Source organism: Bos taurus, chromosome 18 (assembly GCF_002263795.3).
Source record: "Bos taurus isolate L1 Dominette 01449 registration number 42190680 breed Hereford chromosome 18, ARS-UCD2.0, whole genome shotgun sequence".
NCBI classification, from domain to species: domain Eukaryota; kingdom Metazoa; phylum Chordata; class Mammalia; order Artiodactyla; family Bovidae; genus Bos; species Bos taurus.
Genome location: NC_037345.1, coordinates 55,076,558 through 55,098,373, shown reverse-complemented (window position 1 = coordinate 55,098,373; position 21,816 = coordinate 55,076,558). Strand labels below are relative to the sequence as shown.

Here is a 21,816-nt window from a genome sequence, read left to right as displayed (position 1 = left end):
ATCAACATTCCCCATATTCCCTGACATTCCTTGCTAACCCAGGCCATGCGCAGGTGATATTAAAACTCTAACAATCAGTGTGGCACAGACACTAGCCAATCAGAATCGGTGTCTAGCCAATCTGCATGGATGTGGCTACAAACAACCAGTAATTCAAGCCCCTGCCAAGTGACTACATTCTCACGAATGGGGTGTAAGACTCGTCCCTTCTGCCTCACTGGCCTAAAGGAAATGGCGTGTTCTCCACCTCCTCTCTTTCCCCCTTCTCACGAGCTAGAATTCAGACATGCCCTTTGACCCAGCTTCCACCATATGGAAAGATGGCAGAGCAACAAGGTGGGAGGGTCCTGGGCCCTTGAATGACCACATGGAACGATGGAGTCTCCTGATAACCTGGACCATGGATCTCTGGGTTGTTAAGTGAGAGACCTCTCTACCTTGTTGGAGACATTGCATTGTTGGGTCTTTTGGTTACTGAAGTTCACCTCCTACACTAACTAGGGTGGTGGTGGTGGTTTAGTCACTAAGTCACATCTGACTCTTTGGGATCCCTTTAGGACCCTTGCCAGGCTCCTCTGTCCATGGGATTTCCCAGGCAAGAATATTGGAGTGTTTGCCATTTCCTACTCCAGGGGACCTTCCCGACCCAGGGATCGAGCCTGCATCTCCTGCATTGCAGGTGGATTCTTTACTGACTGAGCCACCAGGGAAGCCCCCCCAACTAGGTATTTCACCGAATCTAAGATGCTATCGACTAGACGTATTGCTATTTTTACAACCATGAAGGGGGAAAAAAAGCACTGCCCATGAAATCATGATAAGTGATGATTGTAAGACATGTCTTGATTTCAAAGACATTAAAACTGCAAAAACGCATATGCTAAAATCGTGAAATACAGTAATCCTCTCCCGGTATCTCAGGGTTTTTTTTTCCAAATCAGTTGATTTAATCCCAGAAAGAAGAGCCAATTTCACTTATTTTACAGAAAAGGAGACTGAAGTTCTGAGAGGCAAGGTGACCCATTTGAGGTCACTGAGCACCCCAGGTGATCTAGTTCAGGAGTCCTCTCACGGCCCTCCCAGCCCAGCCCTGCTCACCTGTGTAGACTCTCCCCTCGATGGGTGCGGTTCTGGGCGCGACAGTCGTGGCCAAGTTCAGGCAGGAAGCCATAGTCACGCAGCAGGGCCTGGGCACCTCTGGCCACAACGGCCACACCAGCTGCCACACGCCGGGCCAGGTCATCCCTCCAGCCTGCCGAGCGCACTGCAAACAGCCCAGCAGGCAGTGGGGCGCCTCCTGGCAGAAGAGGCGGCTCCCCGGGAGCGCCTGAGCCCCCGCCTCCAGCCAGCTGGGGCCCCACCATAAACCAGACGTAGCCAGGCCCCGTGAGGCCAGCCTCCTCAGCTGCCCGAAACACAGGCTCGGCCTCCTCACGGGCACAGAAGAGCAGGCGGATCTGGGCGCTGACACTGCGGAGTTGGGCGCTCAGCACGGCCTCGCCAGCCCCAGGGTCCAGTGTCAACGCTCCGCGGTGCTCCCAGCCCACCAGGCTGCCATCAGTGAGCACCTCGATGTAGGACAGGAAGGCCCGGTGGCCGGGGGCACGCGTGGTCACGGCTACAAAGGATGTCCAGTCGTATTCCTCCAGCACCTCGAAGATGACCTGAAGCTGCTGCTCTGTGGACGAGCCCAGCTGAAGAAAAGTGGAACCTTTCTCCTGCAGGGGAGGAGAAGGATGTCAGGCCTCCCCCATGTGGAGATCTCAGCTCCCAGCTGCTGACCTTCAGCAGCCAGCGAGGGGCTCACAGCTCCCAGGGATCCAGAGGGGACCTCATCTCCCAACAATGGATAAGGGCATCACAGATCTCAACATCTAGCTGTTTGCCAAACTCATCTCATTTCCTTGCTTGGGGCACAGAGCTAGACCTGGGTTAGGTTTAGCCTCAGGACTGAGTTCTAGGCTCATCCATAAAAACCTTTCCGCCCAAGCACCTTACTCTTCCCTGTCAGAGGGCAGATGCAGAGGTCCCCGAGGAGGAATCTAGGGGATTACAAAGGCACAGCATGGAGGAAACTGAGTCCCTGAGTCAGAGCTTGGAGGAGAGCCAACTCCAATCAGGAACACCTGTTTGGATTTTATATGAGTGAGGAACAACCTTCTATTGAGTTAAGCCACTGAAAAGTGGGGGTTTATCTGTTACAGCAGCTAACATAACCCTAGTGAACACAGGCAGCAACCCGGGAAAGAACTACAGTTCCCAGCATCCACTGAGAGGGACTACATCTCCCAACAGGCCATGAAAGTGCTGAAGGTAGTCTCTCCCAACTCAGCTTTGCTGAGTAGGCTTGCCCTTCTCTGCTTTTATTCCTACGTTCCTGTCCCCTCCTTCTCTGTTTCCTTTGCTAGACTCTCTTCCTCTGTCAGAATTCTAAACATAGGAGTGCCCTCATCTCCTCTTTCCTTCTCTGTTCTCTCTTCCTGGTGATCTCATCCAAACCCAAGGGTTTAAATATTGTCTCCTGTGGTCTCCAGTATGGTAGCTGCTAGCCACCCTTGACTATTCAAATTAAATCAAAGTTAAATAAAATTTAGTTCCTTGGTTATACTAACCACACATCAAGTGCTCAACAGCTCACATGGCTAGTGGCTATCATATTTGACAGAGTAGATGAAGACCACTTTCATCATTTCAGCAGAAAATCCTGTTGGACAGACCTTGGGCCCACATCCAGGCCATTTCCAAGTCTTCTCAGTTCTCTGTTCAAAATATGACCCCAGCTGTTCATTCTTCACTATGGCCCCATCATGACCCTCATCGCTTCCCCTTTCTTGCCTAGATGACAACAGCTTCATAACCCATCTCTGCTTCCTTTCTCGAACCTTTCATTTTCCAGACAACAGCCAGAGTGATCTTTTCAAAATATTAGTTGGATCGCCTCCCTTCTTGGTTGAAAACCTTCCAAAAATTCTGTGTCAGAGTCAAAGCCAAAGTCCTCGCTGTGGCCCATAAGGCCCCATATGACCTGGTCCCTGTGGCCTCTTTGACCTCATGTCCTGCCAGCCCCACCTCTTTGCTCTTCCTCAAACACCTCAGGTTCCTTCTAGACTCAAGGGCTTTGCCCTTCACTGTCACCTTTCTCAGGGACACCCCCCAGCTCCTTCCCCTCCTCCGGCCTCAGGTCCAGCTCAGTTTTACCTCCTCAGGGAAGCCTCCCCTGACCACCATCTACTGAAACCACGGCGGCCTTGGTCATTACCTCTCCTCCAGGACAGATTTCACTATCTGTTATTTGTTTTGTCTGTCTCCTCATTAGAAATGCAAGCTTCGTAAGAGCAGAGACTGTGTCTTTTTTTTTTTTTTAACCTTCCCTAACTGTATTCCCCAGAACCTGAAACAGCCCTGGCACAGAATCAGTCCTCAATAAATCTTCCAGTAATGCAATGAGACGAGCAAGTGGACTTTCTCCCTAGGCATATGCCTGTGGTTAAATGTGCGAGGGTTAGGGCACTTGTCCTGAAGGTATGAGGCTTCCCAGAATGCTATGAGACCCTGTGAGGCCCTCATCCTTGGCAGCTGAATGTGTACTCAGGGGACCACGTTCCCAGCATTCAATGGGGGCACAGATAGAGCTGTGAGGACCACTCTAAGACACTAAAAAGACTACATTTCCCAGAAGGCAACGGGTGTGCACTGAAGGGGCCACAGTGCCCACCAGACAATGAAATGGAGGGGCACACACTTCTCAGACGCCATGGAGGCAGGAGGGACAACATCTCTCCGTATCCCAAGAAGGCGTCAGCCAGGAAGTAGTAAGTTCACCTCGCAGGTGATCTGCCTACAGATCTCTGGACAACCCCATGCCAAAGAGAAGAACAAAGTTGGACAGAGGTCTTTCCCGGAGTGCTCGAGACAGAAGAAAACTACGAGTCCCGGCATGCAATAGAGATCTAGTCACAAAGCCGCCGGGCCCTCACAGCAGGGAATTGGTGGAGACTTAGGCTCCACCCACTCAGGTGGCCCCATCCTCAGGCGATACCCACTTCTCTGTTACACTGGCTCCACCCCTGAATAGGCCCCGCCTCTTCTCAGACGCCTCCTTTAAGCTGACCTGGTTCTTCTTAGTCCGCACACCAGGCTTGTTCAAATCCTGCCCTTCCCTACCAGAAGTCCACTCCAGCTGACCCCTCCTGTGCCCTCGGGAGGCAGGCCTCTCTCCATGCCACAGCCAGCTCCAGCCTCTGACCCTGCCTCCCCTGCAGGCTCCTGGCTTTGACCTCTCAATGGCTGAGCCTGCCTCTAAGCGGGAGGCCTTCATCTTTCCAGGCCCACTCTCTGAATTCTTGCTTTCCACGCCTTCCAATTGGGTACCTCCCCTGTCCAAATCCTCCTTTAGTACCGAGCTGAGGGCCTGTCCTCCCTGGCTAGCCCCGCCCCTTCCTTGACTCACCTCTTCCTTGACTGGCCTTCCCGCACTTCCTAGCTGCAAGGCTACCCCTCTCTCGCTCACTCACTAAGGACGCCTCCCTTTCTCATACTCATCCTTCCACCAGATGGTTCCGTCCTTCTCCGTTGACCTCTAGACCTCATGCTCAGCTAGCCGGGCCCCTCCCTATCCCTCAGTACTTAATACTCCTTTTTCCTGGTCACCGTGTCTGACTTTCTGGCTCCTGCTTACTCTCTAGTCTTCACCCTTTTCTGAGCCCCGTTCCTTTTCACTTGACACCCCGTCGCTGATCCCAGAGCCCACCCCTCACTCAGATCTTGCCATCTCAGGCATGCCCCCTCTGGCACCCACCCAGTCCTCGCCCCTCCCTGGCTGGCCTCGCCTCTTCCTCTGATCCCACCCCCTCCCCATTCACCGCTCCCGCAGCCTCTCAACTCTTCCCATAGCCTGGTCACCTCAGACCCTGCTTCTAGTTGATTCCCTGGCACACTCTGTTCCTCCTATATATCACGTCCCTCCAAGTCAGCCCCGCCCGTTACCTAGACCTGAGCTTGGCATCCCCGAGGCTGACCCTCAGGACTGGCCACGCCCCTTACCACCCCGCCCACCCACGGCCGACCCAGGCCCCGCCCCCGCATAGCCCCCCGAGCCCCGCCCACGTGTCGCGCGCACCTTGGGCGTGAGCACGAGCGCCGCGCCGCCGTGCACGGCCACGATGGGCAGCGAGGTCTGCGCCGACAGGAAGTCAAGGATGGGCGCGACGGCGGGCGCGCGCGAGTCGTCCTCGAAGACGACGCCGTGCACGCGCAGCCCCGACAGCAGGTCGCAGAGTTGCAGCACGAGGCTGCGTGGATCCGAGCCGTTGAGCACCAGCGCCACCGGCCGCACGTCCAGGCCCGGGCTGCGCACGGCCGCCGCTACGGCCGGGCCCAGGCGCGCCGCCTCGGTCGCGTACGCGGGCCCCGAGAACACGAGGGCCACGTTGAGCGGTCGCGCCCCGCCGGGGCCCCCGCCAGGCCCGCCGGCCCCGCCCGGCCCCGGCACCTCCTCCGGGAACGGGCTGGCACAGGCCAGCGCCAGCAGCAGCAACATCTTAGCGGGGCCCCGAGGGCCGCGGGGGCCACCGGCGCCGCGCATCGCCTGCGGGCCCTGCCGGGCGGCCTCTGAGCGCGAGGGCGCCCGGGGAGGGACACGGAGGAGGGGGGGTGGTGCGCAGAGACGGGGCGGCGGACACGCGGAGCAGAGAGAGGGACAGGAATGAGAGACAAGAAATAGAACGACAGAGACAAGGAGAGATACACGGTGAAGGGGAGATACGAGGAAGGAGAGACGCGGAGGTAGGAGAAATGTTGGAGTAATAGAGGGAGAGACACAGGGAAATACGGAGGCAAAGGGAGAGATACAGAAGCGAAGGGAAAAACACAGGGAGAATGGGTAATGGGGCCACAAAAGATACAGAAGTGGGGAGAAGAGATAGACAAGGGAGGACAATGAGACAGGCCAGATGGAAAAGAGACCCGCAGAGACCAGATCAGAACAGGAACAGAGAGAGAGAGAGGCCCAGGAAGATAGGAAGAGATGAAAACACCCACAGAGAGATGGTCAGGGAGAGAGAGTTGATGGGGTGGAGGAAAGAGATAGAAGGAGAAACAGACAGGGACAGATAGGCTCAGAGTAACAGAGCGAGAGATAAGACGGAATGACAGAAATAGGGAGGGAATGAGAGAGGCGGGAGAGATGCAGAGATAGACGAAGGAAGGTGGGGGAGAGGAGAGAAACCCGAAAGTTGGACGGAGAGAGGAAGGTGGAAAGAAACCGCAGGAAGATGGAGACAGACCCCACAGCCACCACAAGACACGCACCCACAAGAGACGGAGAAACAGTCAGAATTAGAGATTGAAGAGGCAGGCAGAGCAGACAGAAAACACAGGAAGACAGAAATAGCGAGGCAAGGCAGAGATCAAGACCCCCACCAGGGAGGTGCCCAGCACAGACATGAAAGGAAGGCCGGGAAGGCGAGTGGCAGGAGGGATCAAAAATAAAAGGAAGAAAAAGTGAGGGGAACAAAAAAAAAGAGAAAGGGAAAAGGGGTCAGGTGTGTGGGGGGAGAGAGAGAGAGAAAAAAAAGAGAAATTAGTGGGCCATCCTGCAGGGAGCAAATGCCTCTGACCGTACCCCTCCCCTGGAACACACACCCCCCAACCCATCTTCGTCCCCTTACTCCTACCCCTGTCCCTCCACTCTTAGTAAGAGCTAGAAAGAGTCACAGTCCAGACTGGGCTCTGGAGTTGGGGGGAGCACAGCTGTGGAGAGCTGGGAGGGGTGGGGGTCCCTGGCTCCCAGCCCAGAGCAATTTGGTAATTGAGAAGCGATACAGCATCTCTTCCTATGTCCCCTGTTGTATACTAGTTGCCTGGGGTGGTCGGGCTGGGAGCCCAGACTCCTGGCTCCTGGGTCTTGAGGAAGGAGGGCCCTGGGGGCCTGGAACCCTGGTTCCCAGAGAGGGATTGGAGCCTGCAGAAGGGGCTTCTGGAAAGGGGTGAGGGTCCAGACAAGGAAGGGCTTGCTCTTAACTGTCAATCAGCCTCCTGTCCGGTTGCCATGGTAGCGCAGAGCCTCCATCCACCCCACAGCCAGCCAGGGGTAGGGGAAAGGCCCACACCCCTTTGCCTGCCTAGAGGCCTCACTCCCCACCCCCCTACCCCCAGGCCTTCCCAGGGACCCTGGGGCACTGTCTCCCGAGGGGTGGGGGTGGGGGCTCCTAGCATGCTTTAATCCTGGCTCTCCCTCGCCCCTCCTCTCCTCTGCCCTTCCCCAAGCAGCTGGTTCAGTCAGTGCTCAGAATAGCCCCCCTCTGCCCCAAAATAACCCACAGCTGTGGCCTGGCGCTCCCCCCTCCCCAGGATAACACTGGTTCTCCCCTCCCTTCCTGGTGGCTGCTCACCCCTCAGCCTCTTCTCTGCCTGTCTCAGACTTACCCCTGCCCGGCCTCTGGCCTTGGGGACCCTGGGGTCCTGCTCCCTGGCTGAAGCCCAAGAGGGCAGTTCCTGCCCCACCCTTCTCAAGAGGCTGGATGCCCAGTTCTCTCCGGTGAGGGATTCGGGAGGACAGTCTCCCACCCCTCCAGAGATGGATAGAGAGGTGGCAGCCCCAGCCGCTGGGGCAGTCTGGTGTTCCAACCCCCAAACCTGCACCCTCAGGGATCACATTGTTCAGGCCTCCAATCGCCACCTCCTCGTGAGTCTCAGTCCCCACTTCCATCTGCACGGGGCCAAAGAGTCCAGACCCTCATCCCCTGCCCCGTCACGGGGTTCAGGACACTGAGCCCCCAGCCCCCTCTTCCCTCAGACACAGAAGCCCCATCCTCCCAATTTCTCCCATCAACTCGGGAATCCTGGTCTCAGGGCCCCTTCTTTCCCCCGGACCCACCGGGGACTGTGGGTGCTCAGCTCCATCCTTTCCCAGGACCCAGGAGTGCGGGCTCTCTCCTGCCCCCAGACTCAGGAATCCAGGGGCCCAGCTTCCTTTACGCCCAGGACCCAGGAATCCAGGCCCATAGCCCTCTCCTCCCTTAAGGACCCCTTGTGGTCTCAAACCCCATTCGTCCAGTATCCTGGGCAACCCCCGCCCCAGCTCCAGCCTCTCTGAGTCGCCCCACTCAGGTCCTGTGCACAGTACAGTCTGTCCCCCAGCTGAGGAGAAGGAGGAGGGTGCCAGAGATTCCTGGGGTGTCCCTGTCTCCATTACTTCCCCCGGATCCATCACAGAAGAGATGAGAGAACCACTTCGATCCACAGCCCGCGTTCCCCCCCACCTCACCGCACAGTTCGCGTCGTGCTGCGGACGGCTCCCGCCCCCCCCAACCCCGTTCTCTCCCCACCCTAATCCTGGTGCTTGGAAGAGGCTAGAAGGGTATTCCAGAACCTTGAGGAAGGGATGGGAGCTTGGGGCAGGGGGTGCCAAGGCCTGGATACTCTCAAGGTCCTTGGCAGGGGTATTAATAGCCGACTGGCAGCTGAGAAGGGAGGGGAGATGGAGCTGGAGAGAGGGAGGTAGACCGGCCGAGGGGGGAGGCTGATGCGGGCGGTGGTGGGGGGACGGCTCAGAGAGGGAAGGTGAGAGGGAGAGGTGGGGGATAGAGAGTCGGGGCGTCAGGTGTATGGGGCTGGGGAGAAGGATCAAAGTGTCAGCAGTGAGGGGGTTAGGAGATCTGGGGTGCAGAGACCTGGGGAAAGGGCTCAGCGAGGGAGAAGGAGATAGGGCGCAAAGATTTCCCCCCAGAGAACCCTGTCCACCATTCCAGCCCTCTCCCTCCAACTGAGGCCCCTTGCCAACTTTCCCTGTCCTAGATCTGGAGCGGGGGGCGGTCCATGTTCCCACCCCCTCCCCTGCAGTCCTACCCCAGCCTTACCTTTTCATGACCCTTTTCTGGGGGGGTGTTGCGGGGGTGCCAGGAAAGGAACCGGAGTCCAGCGACCCGAAGATTCGGTGGGGGGCTCAGGGAGCCGCGGGGTGTGTGTGGGGGCCAGGCCCTGGGGCGGCGGCGGCAGCGGCGGCCGGGACCTCCTGCCGGCCTGGCTCCCTGGCTCCGGCTCTCTTCCTCAGTCCGTCCTGCCCTGTCTGTCCCCAAGGTTGAGGCCGCCCCGGCTAGGCGAGGACGCGGCTACACATGTTGCGCTGGAAGTTGGGCCCCGGACATTGCGGAGGCTGTCGGGGTGTCCTCTCGCCGCCCCGACCCCGTGGGGATCCCCCCTCCGCCCACCCGGGGTGCCCCCCTCTGCCGCTTCAGCCCCGGCTCCTCCCCCCTGTCCATGTGTCCGGTCCCGCCTCTCCCTGGCTCATTCGCAAACCCCCATTCTGTGCCCTCAGTGGCCCCCCCCAAGTCTCTGTCTGTCTGTCTGTCTGGGTCACCTCTGAAGCCGATGGCCAGTGTGTGTGTTTGCGTAAGGGGCAGGCGGGAGACAGCCTGTCTGGGCGACTGCTTGCCCCTTCCTGCTTGGCCACCTCCCACCTCCAGGCACCCCCCCCCACGCCCCCACTCTCAAATACAGGCGGACACACACACATACACACACGCATACACGCACCACCTCACTTCCCTGGGATTCCCCTAAACACCCCCGGAGCTTGAGGAGGGAGACACACACACACACACACATAAACACACACACACTGGAGGGTCTGATGGGCCAGGCTGCCGCTGCCGTCAGGGGCTGTTCAGACAGACAGGAGGACACGGGCAGCCAGACGCCCGGCTGGACGCAGGCAGGAGGCGCAGAGCCCAGGTACACACCATGCATCCGGGTTTGGGGGAGGCTCGGAGGGAGGAACCTGGGGGGCCCGCGACACCCAGGCAGGTGGCTCGGGGTCGAGACAGACAGACAGACCCCTCCCTCCCTCCCGCCCTCAGCCGCCGCAGCCCTTACAGACACACCCCCCCCTCCAGCCCAGCCCCAGACACCCGCACACACAGATCCTCACCGGGCAGATGGCAGACGCACGAGAGACCCCTGGGGGCCAGGCGGACCCACCCGGGCCGACACCCCCGAGCCGGGCACCGGTGGCTAGGGAGGCTGCAGGCGGGTGGAGGGCGGTGGCGGCGGCCAGGGCTTGGAGCCGGAGCGGGAGGGACTCGCACACTCGCTCTGTTCTCATACACTCACACACACGCGCACACACACACACTCACTCGGGATGCGATTAACATTCAGTCCCCGTCCGCCCCTGCCGGGAGACCCACAGCCCCCCTTCTTGGGCTCCCTCGGGACCCCTCCTCCTGTCATGGCTGGGGGAGGGGGCCGGCCCCTTCCCCAGCTCCCAGCCTCTGCCTTCCTCCTGGGACCGGAGAGTGAGGGGCTGCAAATAAATCCGGGGACAGGGGAAGGGGCCGGGGGCGGGGGTGCAGTCGGGGACTCAGGACCTGCACCTGAGCTCCAGGGCCCAGGGGCTGCCTGCCCTCCGCCCCCTCCGCACGCTGAGGTTTGCGAAGCAGGAGGCCATCCCCAGACTTGAGTCTGTCATGCTAGGACCCATTTTTTGGCTTCGATTGCCCCGGGAGGCCAGGCCTGCAAGCAAGTCTCCCTCATGAAGCCAGGAATCCAGGCTCCCAGCCCTCTCCTCTCTCAGACCCAGAAATTCAAATCCCCAGCCCCTTTTGCCTCCAGGACCCAGGAATCCAAGCCCCCAGTCCCCTCCTCACTCAGACCTAGGATACCAGGTATCCAGCCCACCTCCTTCCTCAGCTCCAGGAGTCCAAGTCTCTGTCCCCCTTCTCCTCCTGGGACCCAGTGATCAGAGCCCCCTCCTCCAGGCCTGAGTCCCTTTTAGACCCTCAAACTGACTCCTTAGCACAAACCACACTCAGGGGCCCACGCATCCAACACTCATGGATGTCACCCTCAAGCACTCTATCCATCCTGCGATCTGAGGAAACTGATGCCGCTGTGCCCCTTCTGTTATTGACAGACCCTGACATCCATCACCCATGGTTATTCAGACATCCAGGAAGAAAGCACCAGGTACCCCCTCTTAGACGCAGCCTGTTTCCCCTCGCATCCCTCAAGAGCAGTTGCCCAGCTCCTGCCCCTCCTGATAAAGAGGGAGGCTAGGCCCCGTGTATCTATGAAGGGCTAGGGTGGAGTGTGGCACAGGACACCCGGGCTCCCGAGAGTGTGTCTGTGTGCCTCTGAGGGGGCAGTTCCGGGGTTGGTGGGTGGGTGGGGGTGGCCAGAGCCAGGGCTTCCGGCTACCAACTCCAGGGTCACGGAGAGCAAGAGTGAAGGCTCATATTTCTGAAAAAGAAGAGACTGGGCGCCTGAATTTGTGGGTCCCAGAAGGAGGAAGGGATTGTGCATCTCGATTCCTGGGTCTACGATACTTGGGACACAAAATCCTCGGGTGGGACCCTAAGTCCCAAAGAAGCGGGGACTGAACTCTTCTTGGGTCAGGGGGTGGAGAGGCTGGCGGCTGGACTCCTGAGCCCAAGGGAGGAGGACACTGAGGTCCTGGACTCCTGAGTCTGATGGAGGAGGGGCCGGAGGCTGCTTTCTGTTCTCTCAGATGGATTGGAGCTGGAGGTCCCTGAAAAGCCAGCCTCTGGGTCTTTGTGTAGGATCCTGAAAGCTCAGAGACCTGCCTCCCGAATCGCTGTCAAGGGCACAATCTATGCGGCTGGGCTGCGACCTTTACAGAGGCTGCGCCTCGGGGAACAGGCGCCCGGATTTGGGAGTTGCGGGTCTCAGCGACCCCGCAAGTTCCTAGGAGGCGGCCTTGGTGGGGAACATTCGGCGCCCGGCTCTGCAAGGGCGGAGAAGCGGGGGTAGGGGGCGCCAGAGAGCCGGGACTCCGCCCTCGGGGCGGAGCCTCCCGCCGGACTCCTCCCCCTCCCGCCCTCCTCCCTCTTCCTAGCTCCGGCTCGGCCACCAGCTCCGGCCTCGGCGCCCCCTCCCAGAGCCCCCTCCCCGGAGCGGAGCCCACCCGAGGGCACCTCTCCCGCCCCCGCGACAGCCCAGCCGCCCGGCCAGAACAGCAGCCCCGGGGGGCAGCCCCCCTCCAGCCTCCCTCCAGCCCAGCCCTGCCAGATCCCCCCAACCATGAATCTCTTCCGATTCTTGGGAGACCTCTCCCACCTCCTAGCCATCATCTTGCTACTGCTCAAAATCTGGAAGTCCCGCTCGTGTGCCGGTGAGACACCCACGGGGGCGGAGGAAGGGGCAGAGTGCGGGGGACACCCCAGGACTCGGGGAGAGGGTTTGGAGGCATAGGGAGACGGGTCCCCTTTCCCGTCCCTGCTTGCTAGGGGTCCCTCTTCCAGGTCCGGGGTCACCAGGGGGTCAGCTCCTATCCGCAAACCGGGGATGCATCCAGTTTGGTGGGGGTGGCTCCAGGCACCGAGTTCAGCCTTCCCCCGGCCCCCATCAGGGTGGCCTCAGAGTTGCTGGGGCTGGGAACAGGGAGCTGTGGCAGGCAGGGAGGTGGCTGGAAGTTGGTGACGTGGACTGTAGCGGCCAGGAAGGGAGCGGGAGGCAGGCAACCTGTTCCGGAGGCCAGAGGTCAAGGGGGGGTCCTCCTGAGGCCCCACCTTGGATCCGGACTGCAGGAGGACCCTGAGGGTGTTGGGGGTGGCCGTGAGGCCTAGCCCGGGACACAGCCTCGGGTTGGAGTAGCTTTGGGGCCGGGCTGCCCCCTGGCTGTGGGCGGTGGGAAAGAGCCCTGCTCCAGCCGCTGGCTGGGGAGGCCTCTGGGGACAGCTGCCCTCCAGAGCCGCCTCCAGGCTTGTTCCAGGCCTTGGCCCCTGGTGTATTGACCCTGCCTGTCTGCACCACAGGGATTTCAGGCAAGAGCCAGGTCCTGTTTGCTGTGGTGTTCACTGCCCGCTACCTGGACCTCTTCACCAACTACATCTCACTCTACAACACGTGCATGAAGGTAAAGGCCTCCTGAGGGGAGCCGCCAGAAGGGTCGGGGGAGGAGGGAACGTGGGTCCCAGGCTTTAGGGAGGAGGGGGCTGGGGGTCCAGACTGCTGAATCTGAGGGGGGCGGTGACAGTGGCTGGGACTCCTGGGTCTGCGGGGCTGGGGGCCAGGACTCCTAGTTTGAAGGAGGAGGGGCTGGAGGCTGGACCCCTGGGTCTGAGGGAGGAGGGGCTGGGGGTCCGGACTCCTCAGTCTAAGCTCTTGGGGGCTGGGGCCCTGTGCCTGGAACTGAAGCTTCCTCCTCATCCTCACCCGACAGGTGGTCTACATCGCCTGCTCTTTCACCACAGTCTGGATGATTTACAGCAAGTTCAAAGCCACTTATGATGGGAACCACGACACGTTCCGAGTGGAGTTCCTCGTCATTCCCACGGCCATCCTGGCGTTCTTGGTCAACCATGACTTTACCCCTCTGGAGGTAGGCCACCTGCAGGGTCCCGGGAGTGGTGTAGTGGGGTGGGGTGGGCTGCGGGAGAACGGCTGTGGACAGTGGGCCCAGTCAGAGGCTTCCTTCTGCAGGGTTTGCTCAGACTTCCTCCTTTTAGGAAATAACGTTCAAGACAGGGGCCCTGGAGTCGAATGACAGCAATGTCATGGCAGCTGCTGCTGCTGCTGCTGCTGCTGCTGCCGCTGCTAAGTCGCTTCAGTCGTGTCCGACTCTGTGCAACCCCATAGACAGCAGCCCACCAGGCTCCTCTGTCCCTGGGATTCTCCAGGCGAGAACACTGGAGTGGGTTGCCATTTCCTTCTCCAATGCATGAAAGTGAAAAGTGAAAGTGAAGTCGCTCAGTTGTGTCCGACTCTTAGCGACCCCAGGGACTGCAGCCTACCAGGCTCCTCCATCCATGGGATTTTCCAGGCGAGAGTACTGGAGTGGGGTGCCATTGCCTTCTCTGGTCATGGCAGCAGCACTCACCAAGTACCAGACGCTGCTCTGAGCGTGTCACACATGTCATCGCTTTACTTTTCACAGCAGCCCTGTTTTATAGATAGGAAACTGGGGCTTGGGGAGTCAAAATGACTCTTCCAAAATCATCGGCCTAATGAATAGTTCAGGAGTTGGAAACAGGGGCTCTAGGGGGCCAGGCTACTTGGATTTGGATCTGTTACTTTCTATTAGCATGACCTTGCGCATGGAACTTGACTTTTCTGTGCCTCAGTTTCCCTGTCTGTAAAGTTAAGATTAGGTCACTGTGAGGATTTCCTGAGATTAGCCAGCATCGCTTACACAGGGACTTTAGAACCAGAGAGCCGGGATTTGAAGCCCAGGGCTTCCCTGGTGGCTCAGATGGTAAAGAAGCTGCCTGCATTGCAGGACACCAGGGTTTGGTCCCTGGGTAGGGAAGATCCCCTGGAAGAGGAAATGGTAATCCACTCCAGTGTTCTTGCCTGGGAAATCCCATGGACAGAGGAGCTTGGCGGGCTACAGTCCATGGGGTCACAAATGCTTGCACATGACTGAGCGACTAACACTTTAGAAGCTGTGGGACTTTGGGCAAGTCATGTAATTTCTCTATGTCTGAGTTTTCTCATCTGTAAAATGGGGATAGTTCCTACTTCATAGGTTCTAACTCGGGATTGATATTGATAAAGCACAATGTCCGGCAGTAGGCAGGAAGTGTTGTCCATGATCGTTGCAGTGCTTTGGGCCAAGTGTATATATACTTCTACTCCTAAAGGCTAGCTGTCGTGGTTTTTATTGCCTGGTATTTTGGTAGGAGCTATACAGTTTCCTGGGAGTAATTTTGAGAGGGACTGTGGTCAGTCTGCCATCTCCTGCCTCCAGGGGCCTGGCAGGAATCAAATTCAGAGCAGTCTTTCCTCCCGCAGTACCACTCACTCCTGCTTGTAAGAAGCTGGCTCTGGAACGTCCCTGGTGGTCCAGTGGTTAAGACTTTGCACTTCCAAGGCAAGGGGCGCGGATTTGATCCCTGGTTGGAAAACTAAGATTCCCGCAAGCCGCCCCTGCTTTGCTGATGTTTTCAACAGAAACTATAATTCAGGAGTTTTCCTGAGACGTCTCACTTGACAGTTTTGGCTACAGATTCCAAATCTATTTCTAAAAGCATCCTGCAGTCTTGACAAATCTGATTGAGGGGTAACTTTGGCCCGAGTGCCCCAGAAATGTCAGAAGGAGGAAACCCAAAGGTTAGTTGCAGGGTCTGGACTTGGGAAACTTCTGATCACCATCATCTTGCATGGAGCACTCACTGAGCTGGACCCATTCTACAGGCAGGGAGACTGAGGCTGGAGGAAGGCAGTGGCGCTTGCTCTAGGCAGAAGAGGCTGGACCAGGATCTAGGCTTCTTGACTCCAGGTTGGGTGGTTTGGTTGGGTGGTTCCCTCATTCAGAAGGCAGTCACTTGTGCAAAGTATTGGCACCAAATCTATGTCTGGCTCTGCGCAAATCCGACATCATCCCATCTGATCCCTTCGCCACCTGAGGAAGCAGACCTCGTCATCCCTCTTTCTTTTAGGACTAAGGTGAGGCTCCCAGCTGGCACTAGTGGTAAATAACCCATTTGCCAATGCAGGAGATGCAGGTTCGATCCCTGGGTCGGGAAGATCCCCTGGAGGAGGGTATGGCAGCCCATTCCAGTATTCTTGCCTAGAGAATCCCATGGACAGAGGAGCCTGGCCAGCTACAGTCCATGGGGTCGCACAGAGTCGGACACGACTGAAGCAGCTTAGCATGCAAGGTGAGGCTCAGAGTTGAGGCCTCACAGAATTTGAACCCAGGTTCGCCTGCTTTCAAAACGCGTGCTTTGTTAGTCACTTAGTCATGTCCAACTCTTCGCAGTCCCACGGACTATACCTGCCAGGCTTCTCTGTCCATGGGATTCTTTAGGCACAAATACTGGAGTGGTTGCCATTCCCTTCTCCAGGGTATCTTCCTGACCCAGGGATCAAACCCTGGTCTCCTGCATTACAGGAGATTCTTTATCGTCGGAGCCACCAGGGAAGTCCTAAAACCATGCTACCTCCAATTAAAAAAAAAAAAAAAAAAATACCCTTGCTAGCATTGGGTGCATGCGGAAAAACTTTTTTAATTATAGAAGGAAAGGATTCCTTAAAAATTCAGACGTCATGAATAGATCAAGTAAAAATACAACAGACCTTTTCTCTCCTTTTTTGTCATGATTCTATTCCCCAAGGCTAGGAATTGGGTATATATCCATTTTATGGGCATGTTTCCTGAGAGCCTCAAGTAACCTGATTTACCGAGAACCTTGCTGGTGGATTCTGAGTGATTATGGGAACAAACCCTGAAGTCTAGCTGCCAGGATAGGAATCTGTTTCTACCCACATTTCAGTTGTGTGGCCTTGGACAAGTTACTGATCCCATGGGCCTCAGTCTTCTCATTCGTATAAGGGGGATAACAATAGGTCTTAGCTCATAGGGTTAAGGCATAAGCCAGTTAGTAGCTGTAAGGTGCGTAGAGCAGTGTCTTGAATGTAGTAAATGCTATAAAAATGTCAGTTCTTAGAAATACATCCTGATGGTCGCCACTTTGCTCCCACAAACCAAAACCAGCCAGGAGGAATCACACCTGCCAGCTGGTGTTGTTGTCTGAGTGGAGGTTTCAGTGAACTGACACCTCACAAGTCACCCCAGGTGGGGCTTTCAGGAAACTGGGGACTGAAAAGGGGCCAGCAGCTGTCTTCCCTCTCTTGGTCTCCCTCCTATGATGCCCTGTTCTGCTTGCAAATGATGGTGGTCAGAGCTCCCTGAATGGTGGCCCATGACAAGCACTTGGGGACCTCGCTCCCATCCTCTCGTGCATTCATCCAGGCATGGAGTAGGTTCCAGGCATTATGCCAGGGGCTGGGCCCACAGAGTGCCCAAGGTGTAGGCTCCTGGGCCTCACGGAGCTCACAGTCCGGTGAGGAAGGGGATGTGACAGGGAGGAAGACAAGACAGGGGATGTGACAGTCCTGGGGGAGGATGGTCAAGGAGGACCTCGCTGATGAGCTGAGGTTGGAAAGAGGTGGAAGAGGCAGGATGTGACTGTCTGGGGGGACAGCTGCAGGAACAGCAAGTGCAAAGGTCCTGGAGCAGAAGGAGGCTGGTGTGTTGGAGAACCAGACAAGGCCTGGGTAGTCCGTCGTAGCCTGGAGGGACTCGGAGATGAAGCTGGATCAAGGAGAGCCTTGAAGGTTAGGAACTTAGAGCCAAGGTTAGGAACTTGGGTTTTATTCTGGATGTGATAAGAAGCAGCTACTGGAGGGTTTTGAGCCAGAAAGTGACACGGTCTGATTTATGTCTCTCAAGCTTGCACATTGAAGGTTGCCCCTACCAGGGCAGGAAAATCACCCCCACTTTAGAGAGAAGGAGGTGGAGGCTCTAAGAATCTGGCTGTCTTGCCCAAGGTCTCATAGAAGGGAAGTCTCAGAGCCAAGATTCCAACCTGGTCCTCCTTTGAAGTGAAGTCACTCAGTCGTATCCAACTCTCTGCAACCCCATAGACTGTAGCCTACCAGGCTCCTTTGTCCATGGGATTTTCCAGGCAATAGTTCTGGAGTGGATTGCCATTTCCTTCTCCAGGGGATCTTCCCAATCCAGGGCTCGAACTCGGGTCTCCTGCATTGTAGACAGACGCTTTATACCGTCTGAGCCACCAGGGAAGTCGGGTCTTCCCTTGGGAGAGGCGTAATTGCCAAGTGCTCTGAATACTGGCTCTGAACTCTTTGTTCAAATCCCAGCTCTGCCACTCTCTAGCATTGTGATCCTGGGCGTCTCTTACTGTCCCTGAGCCTCAGTTGCCTCATCTGTAGGAGGGAATGCTGGGGATTTCCTGGTGGTCCGGTGGTGAGGACTCAGCACTTTCACTGTCAAGGCCCAGGTTCGGTCTCTGGTGGAGGGAACTAAGGTCCTGCAAACCACGTGACTCGGCGAAAAATAAAGGAGGGGAGAATGCTAGTAATTTTACCTCTCTCATGGGTTATTGTGGGGATCGACAGAATACGTGTGGGGTGGGCAGAGTGGTCACTGGCACACGGGGAGTGCCCGGCAGGCATCGTGACCCCCCATTATCCGCTCTCCCGTGTCACTGTAACCAACACACCCCGTGTCCTCCCCTTTCTCTTCCGCCCTGTTCCCTCCCTCCCTGCCCTCTGCCACCAACTCCCCGGCACGCGCCCCCCCCGCCGTAGATCCTCTGGACTTTCTCCATCTACCTGGAGTCGGTGGCCATCCTGCCGCAGCTGTTCATGGTGAGCAAGACGGGCGAGGCGGAGACCATCACGAGCCACTACCTGTTTGCGCTGGGCGTCTACCGCACGCTCTATCTCTTCAACTGGATCTGGCGCTACCACTTCGAGGGCTTCTTTGACCTCATCGCCATCGTGGCGGGCCTGGTCCAGACGGTCCTCTACTGCGACTTCTTCTACCTCTACATCACCAAAGGTAGCTGGTGGGGAGGCGGTGCGGGAGGGAGCCTACACCTTCTCCAGCCCTGCCCTCCCTCCCCTGGGGCCCTGGCTCCACCTCCTCTGCCCCAAAGAGAGGGTCAGGGGTGGCCTCTGATTCTCTTCTCTTGGGATTTCTCCTAAGCCCTTTCTCCTGCCCTGAGGTCCCAGACCCACTGTCTCTCCGTCTCACACCTGTTAACAGATCCGAAATCAGCAGCCCCAGCATTGCTCAGGGAAGGGAGGGCTTCTTCTCTGCTAATTGATCTCTGTCCTCACCCTCAGGGACTCCAGCCCACCAAGATTCATTCATTCATTCAGTCAGTCAGTCATTCAACCAGCAAATTTAGGGAACACTTTCTATGTCCGTGGCCAGGGCGAGGCTCTGAGATACTGCCAGGTCGAGGCTCTGAGATACTACCATAGGGGGAAAGATGGATGAAGCCCTCTCCTCCTTTTTTGTATTATAATGTGTGTGTGTGGAGGGGGGTGGCGAGAGGGTGTGGGACGAATGAACAAGAGAAATGACTGCAAACAGTGAGAAGGGCAGAGATGGAAAGGAACCAGGGAGGTGTTGGTGGAGAGTGAGGGGGTTACCATACAAGGGGGTGGGCGGTTGGGGGAGGCCTCTTAGAGATGGTAATTAAAAGCTAGGTCCCCAGTCAGTTAGCAGAAAGGGAAGAGGAGACTGGAGGGCAGAGGCTTGGAGGCAGCCCAGGATTCCTGGCAGGGAGAGCAGAAGCAGGGGGTGGTTTTGCCCACTGCCCATCAGAGATCCAAGGCCTCCAGGCCCAGGAGTCCTTCCAGGATGGAAGAGGAGAAGCCAGTGTTAGGAGAAATGGGTCCATGACTCAGTCCCTCAGCCTCAACCCTCAGTAATTCAGGTTGATCCCCCGCCATGGCTAATCCGGACTCCGGAGGCTGCCCCTGCCAGCCCAGCGTCCAGCCCCTGGTGTGGGCGTGGGAGGCTGTCCCCTTTTTAGGGGCCCCGTGGTCATGCCCTCCCCCGCCCCTCTCTTCACAGTCCTAAAGGGGAAGAAGCTGAGTTTGCCAGCGTAGCCCCGGGCCGTCTCCATCTCTGGGACAGCAGCGGCGAGAGGCAGCGGAAGGCGGCGACATGAGATGAAGAGCCTTCCGGTCCAGGGGTGACTTTTTTAAGAACCCACCTCTCCCGGCTCCCCAGCTCCACACCTGCCGGGTTTCAGGGGGGCGGTGGAGGACCCAGGTGTTGGGGGAGCTCAGGACCTGGGCTGTTTGTAGTTTTTTGCCTTTTAGAGAAGAAAAAAAAAAAATCTTTCCACTATTTAGTTTTTGATTCTGATGACTCCTTTCTCTTCTTACTCTCCGGCTCCGATTTTTATAAACTGTTTTAAAGTGTCCTGTGGGGTGAGGCAGGGTTGGAGATCTTTCCCCTCCCTTGAGCCCCTTGGCTTCCTTCTGGATCCTACCACCCCACCTTCCACCCCATCTCCAGCCCCACTGGTCGCCAAACACTAACTCTGCTGAAACCTGCCTGACACCTGCCTGCCTGCCGGACCTCTGACCATGGCCATGAACACACACCCCCATCCACCCCCCGCCCCCCAAACTTTTGCACTGGGGAGAGGGAGGAGGGGAGGAAGTTCTCCCCTGATTTTTCATAGTAATTTTTTCCAGAATTTGAATTTTGGGGGTTTTTTTTGGCAATTTAGCGGGGCGTGGGAGAGGGGTTGGCCCAAGGGGTCACATTTTTGTACAGAACTGAAGGTTGATTCTTTGTTCTCTTGAAATAAACTGAGGAAAATGATGCCTCTCTTTTGCTACTCCTTGCCCTCTCTCTGGTGTTTGTTGGGGTACCCCTGACCCCGGCCCCTCTCTCTCTGCTTCCGCTTTATCCTGACCACTGTTGGCAGGAGACCCAGGCCTGGGAGGAGCAGGAAGACAAGAAACTGGGCTCCCTGAGACTAGCTGCACCCTGACCACCGGGGAAGAGGTTTTGGAGGAAGAAAAGATCTCAAAGATTCTTCTTGTCTTGGCACACCACTTCCCTGACAGTTAGTTCTCCCTAATCTCAGGGTGGCAGAGGACAGCCTTCCAGAGTCTGTGATTTGAAAGTCACCAAGGGACAGCCCCCCGCCCCCGTCCCTCCGTCATTTTTCATTGTGTGGAACTGCTTTATGTTTTCTTTAAAAAAAAAAAAAAAAAAAACTGAATTGGTTGCCAGCCTTTAAACACCAGATTTTCCCATTAAAATCGAGATTTCTGGCTCCTCTTGAAAAAAAATCCGTCAATCTGACAATGCCGGGTCCTCATTTCTGGGTGGCAGCAGATGGCTGGAATGAATGGCTGGGACGCGAACTCCGCCCCCACCTCCCCCCGACTCCCATCCCCTCCCCCTCTAGTCCCCGGGACTTGGCTGAGGGGTTGACCATCTATTATTGGGCTGATGCTGTTGTCTTGTGGTTTTGTGCTGTGAAGTTCAAAGGAAAGTGAGTACTTTCTGTGTTTCCCTCCAGACTGGCTTCACATCTGATCTGTTTCCTTCACTCATGTTACCTGCCTGGCCCTTGTCAGCCTTTGGAGTTTTGCCCTGGATTCTGCCAGATCCCCTACATGTCCGCTAAGACCTTCCTTAACCAGCCTCGGTTCTCCTGTAGGCTGGCTCTGGAAGCTTCAAGAGGCAAGGAGCTGGCGTTTCTGAGCATTTCATGAGCACCAGGCAGAGTGTTACACGGGTGAGCCCGCAGGGACCCTCAGAGCCCCCTCCCTTTGCTGCGGAGGAAACCGAGGCTCAGCGGGGGTGCGAGTGGCCAAGGTGGTGTAGGCACCCCAGTTTCCTGCTGCTGGATCCCGGGTGCTTAGCCACTGCTGTGGAGTTTTGCAGATGTTCTTCCTTCCTTTCTAAGCCTAGAAGCCTCACACGGAAGATGGAGGAGCAGGCCTGCTTCAGTTGATTCAGGGTTGGGAGCACATGTGTTTTCGACCACAGTCTGCAAACCATTGATCTAAATCCGGTCCGAGGCTCTGGTTTGACAGCCAGCCCAGCGCGGGCCCAGAGACATTAAGTGACCCGTCCAAGGTGATTCAGCCAGTGACAGGGTGAGGACCAGAGCTTGGGGGTTCCTTCTGTTTCTCATGCCGGAAGCCTGCCCTCTGCACGGTTGCTTCTTCCTCCAAGTGCCCATAGGGACCACAGCCTGTTTATTTCTGCACCCCTAGCACTGAGCACTGCCATGCATGAAACAAAAAAACGGGGACCACGGAGTCCATGTTGGACTCCCCACAACTCACATCCCTTTGCCCAATCTGTAAGTGAGCCCTCTGCCGCCACCATGGCCCTTGTGTGGGTGTGTTTGGTTTTGCTGGCATAACATTAAACTTCCTTTGTTTTTGTATTCATTGCCAACCTATCCTACATAAAAATAAATGGATGTCCAGTTGTTCTAGAAATACCAGAAGGTTCTAGAGCTACACCGTTCAATACGGTGACCGTTAGTGCTTGAAATT

At 57.0% G+C, this 21,816-nt stretch overlaps 2 protein-coding genes across 2 annotated transcripts in view; one reads left to right on the top strand and one right to left on the bottom strand.

Annotated features, from left to right (window-relative positions):
* The window catches only part of GRIN2D (glutamate ionotropic receptor NMDA type subunit 2D), a 36,213-nt gene extending 24,446 nt beyond the window's left edge, over positions 1-11,767 (bottom strand). The window contains exons 1-4 of the mRNA XM_024979225.2: positions 9,929-11,767; positions 8,859-9,124; positions 5,120-5,610; positions 1,099-1,718 (exon numbers count right to left, since the gene is read on the bottom strand). Of these exons, the coding sequence (XP_024834993.1) occupies positions 1,099-1,718; positions 5,120-5,584 (1,085 nt within the window). The 5' untranslated portion in view covers positions 5,585-5,610; positions 8,859-9,124; positions 9,929-11,767. The remainder of the gene's footprint in view (positions 1-1,098; positions 1,719-5,119; positions 5,611-8,858; positions 9,125-9,928) is intronic.
* Positions 11,768-11,894: 127 nt separating this feature from the next.
* KDELR1 (KDEL endoplasmic reticulum protein retention receptor 1) lies at positions 11,895-20,132 on the top strand. The gene is made up of 5 exons (NM_001076495.1): positions 11,895-12,130; positions 12,774-12,874; positions 13,181-13,339; positions 18,076-18,328; positions 19,355-20,132. Exons 1-5 carry the CDS (start codon positions 12,040-12,042, stop codon positions 19,387-19,389), a joined length of 639 nt encoding a protein of 212 aa, NP_001069963.1. The 5' UTR covers positions 11,895-12,039; the 3' UTR covers positions 19,390-20,132.
* Positions 20,133-21,816: the final 1,684 nt, after the last annotated feature.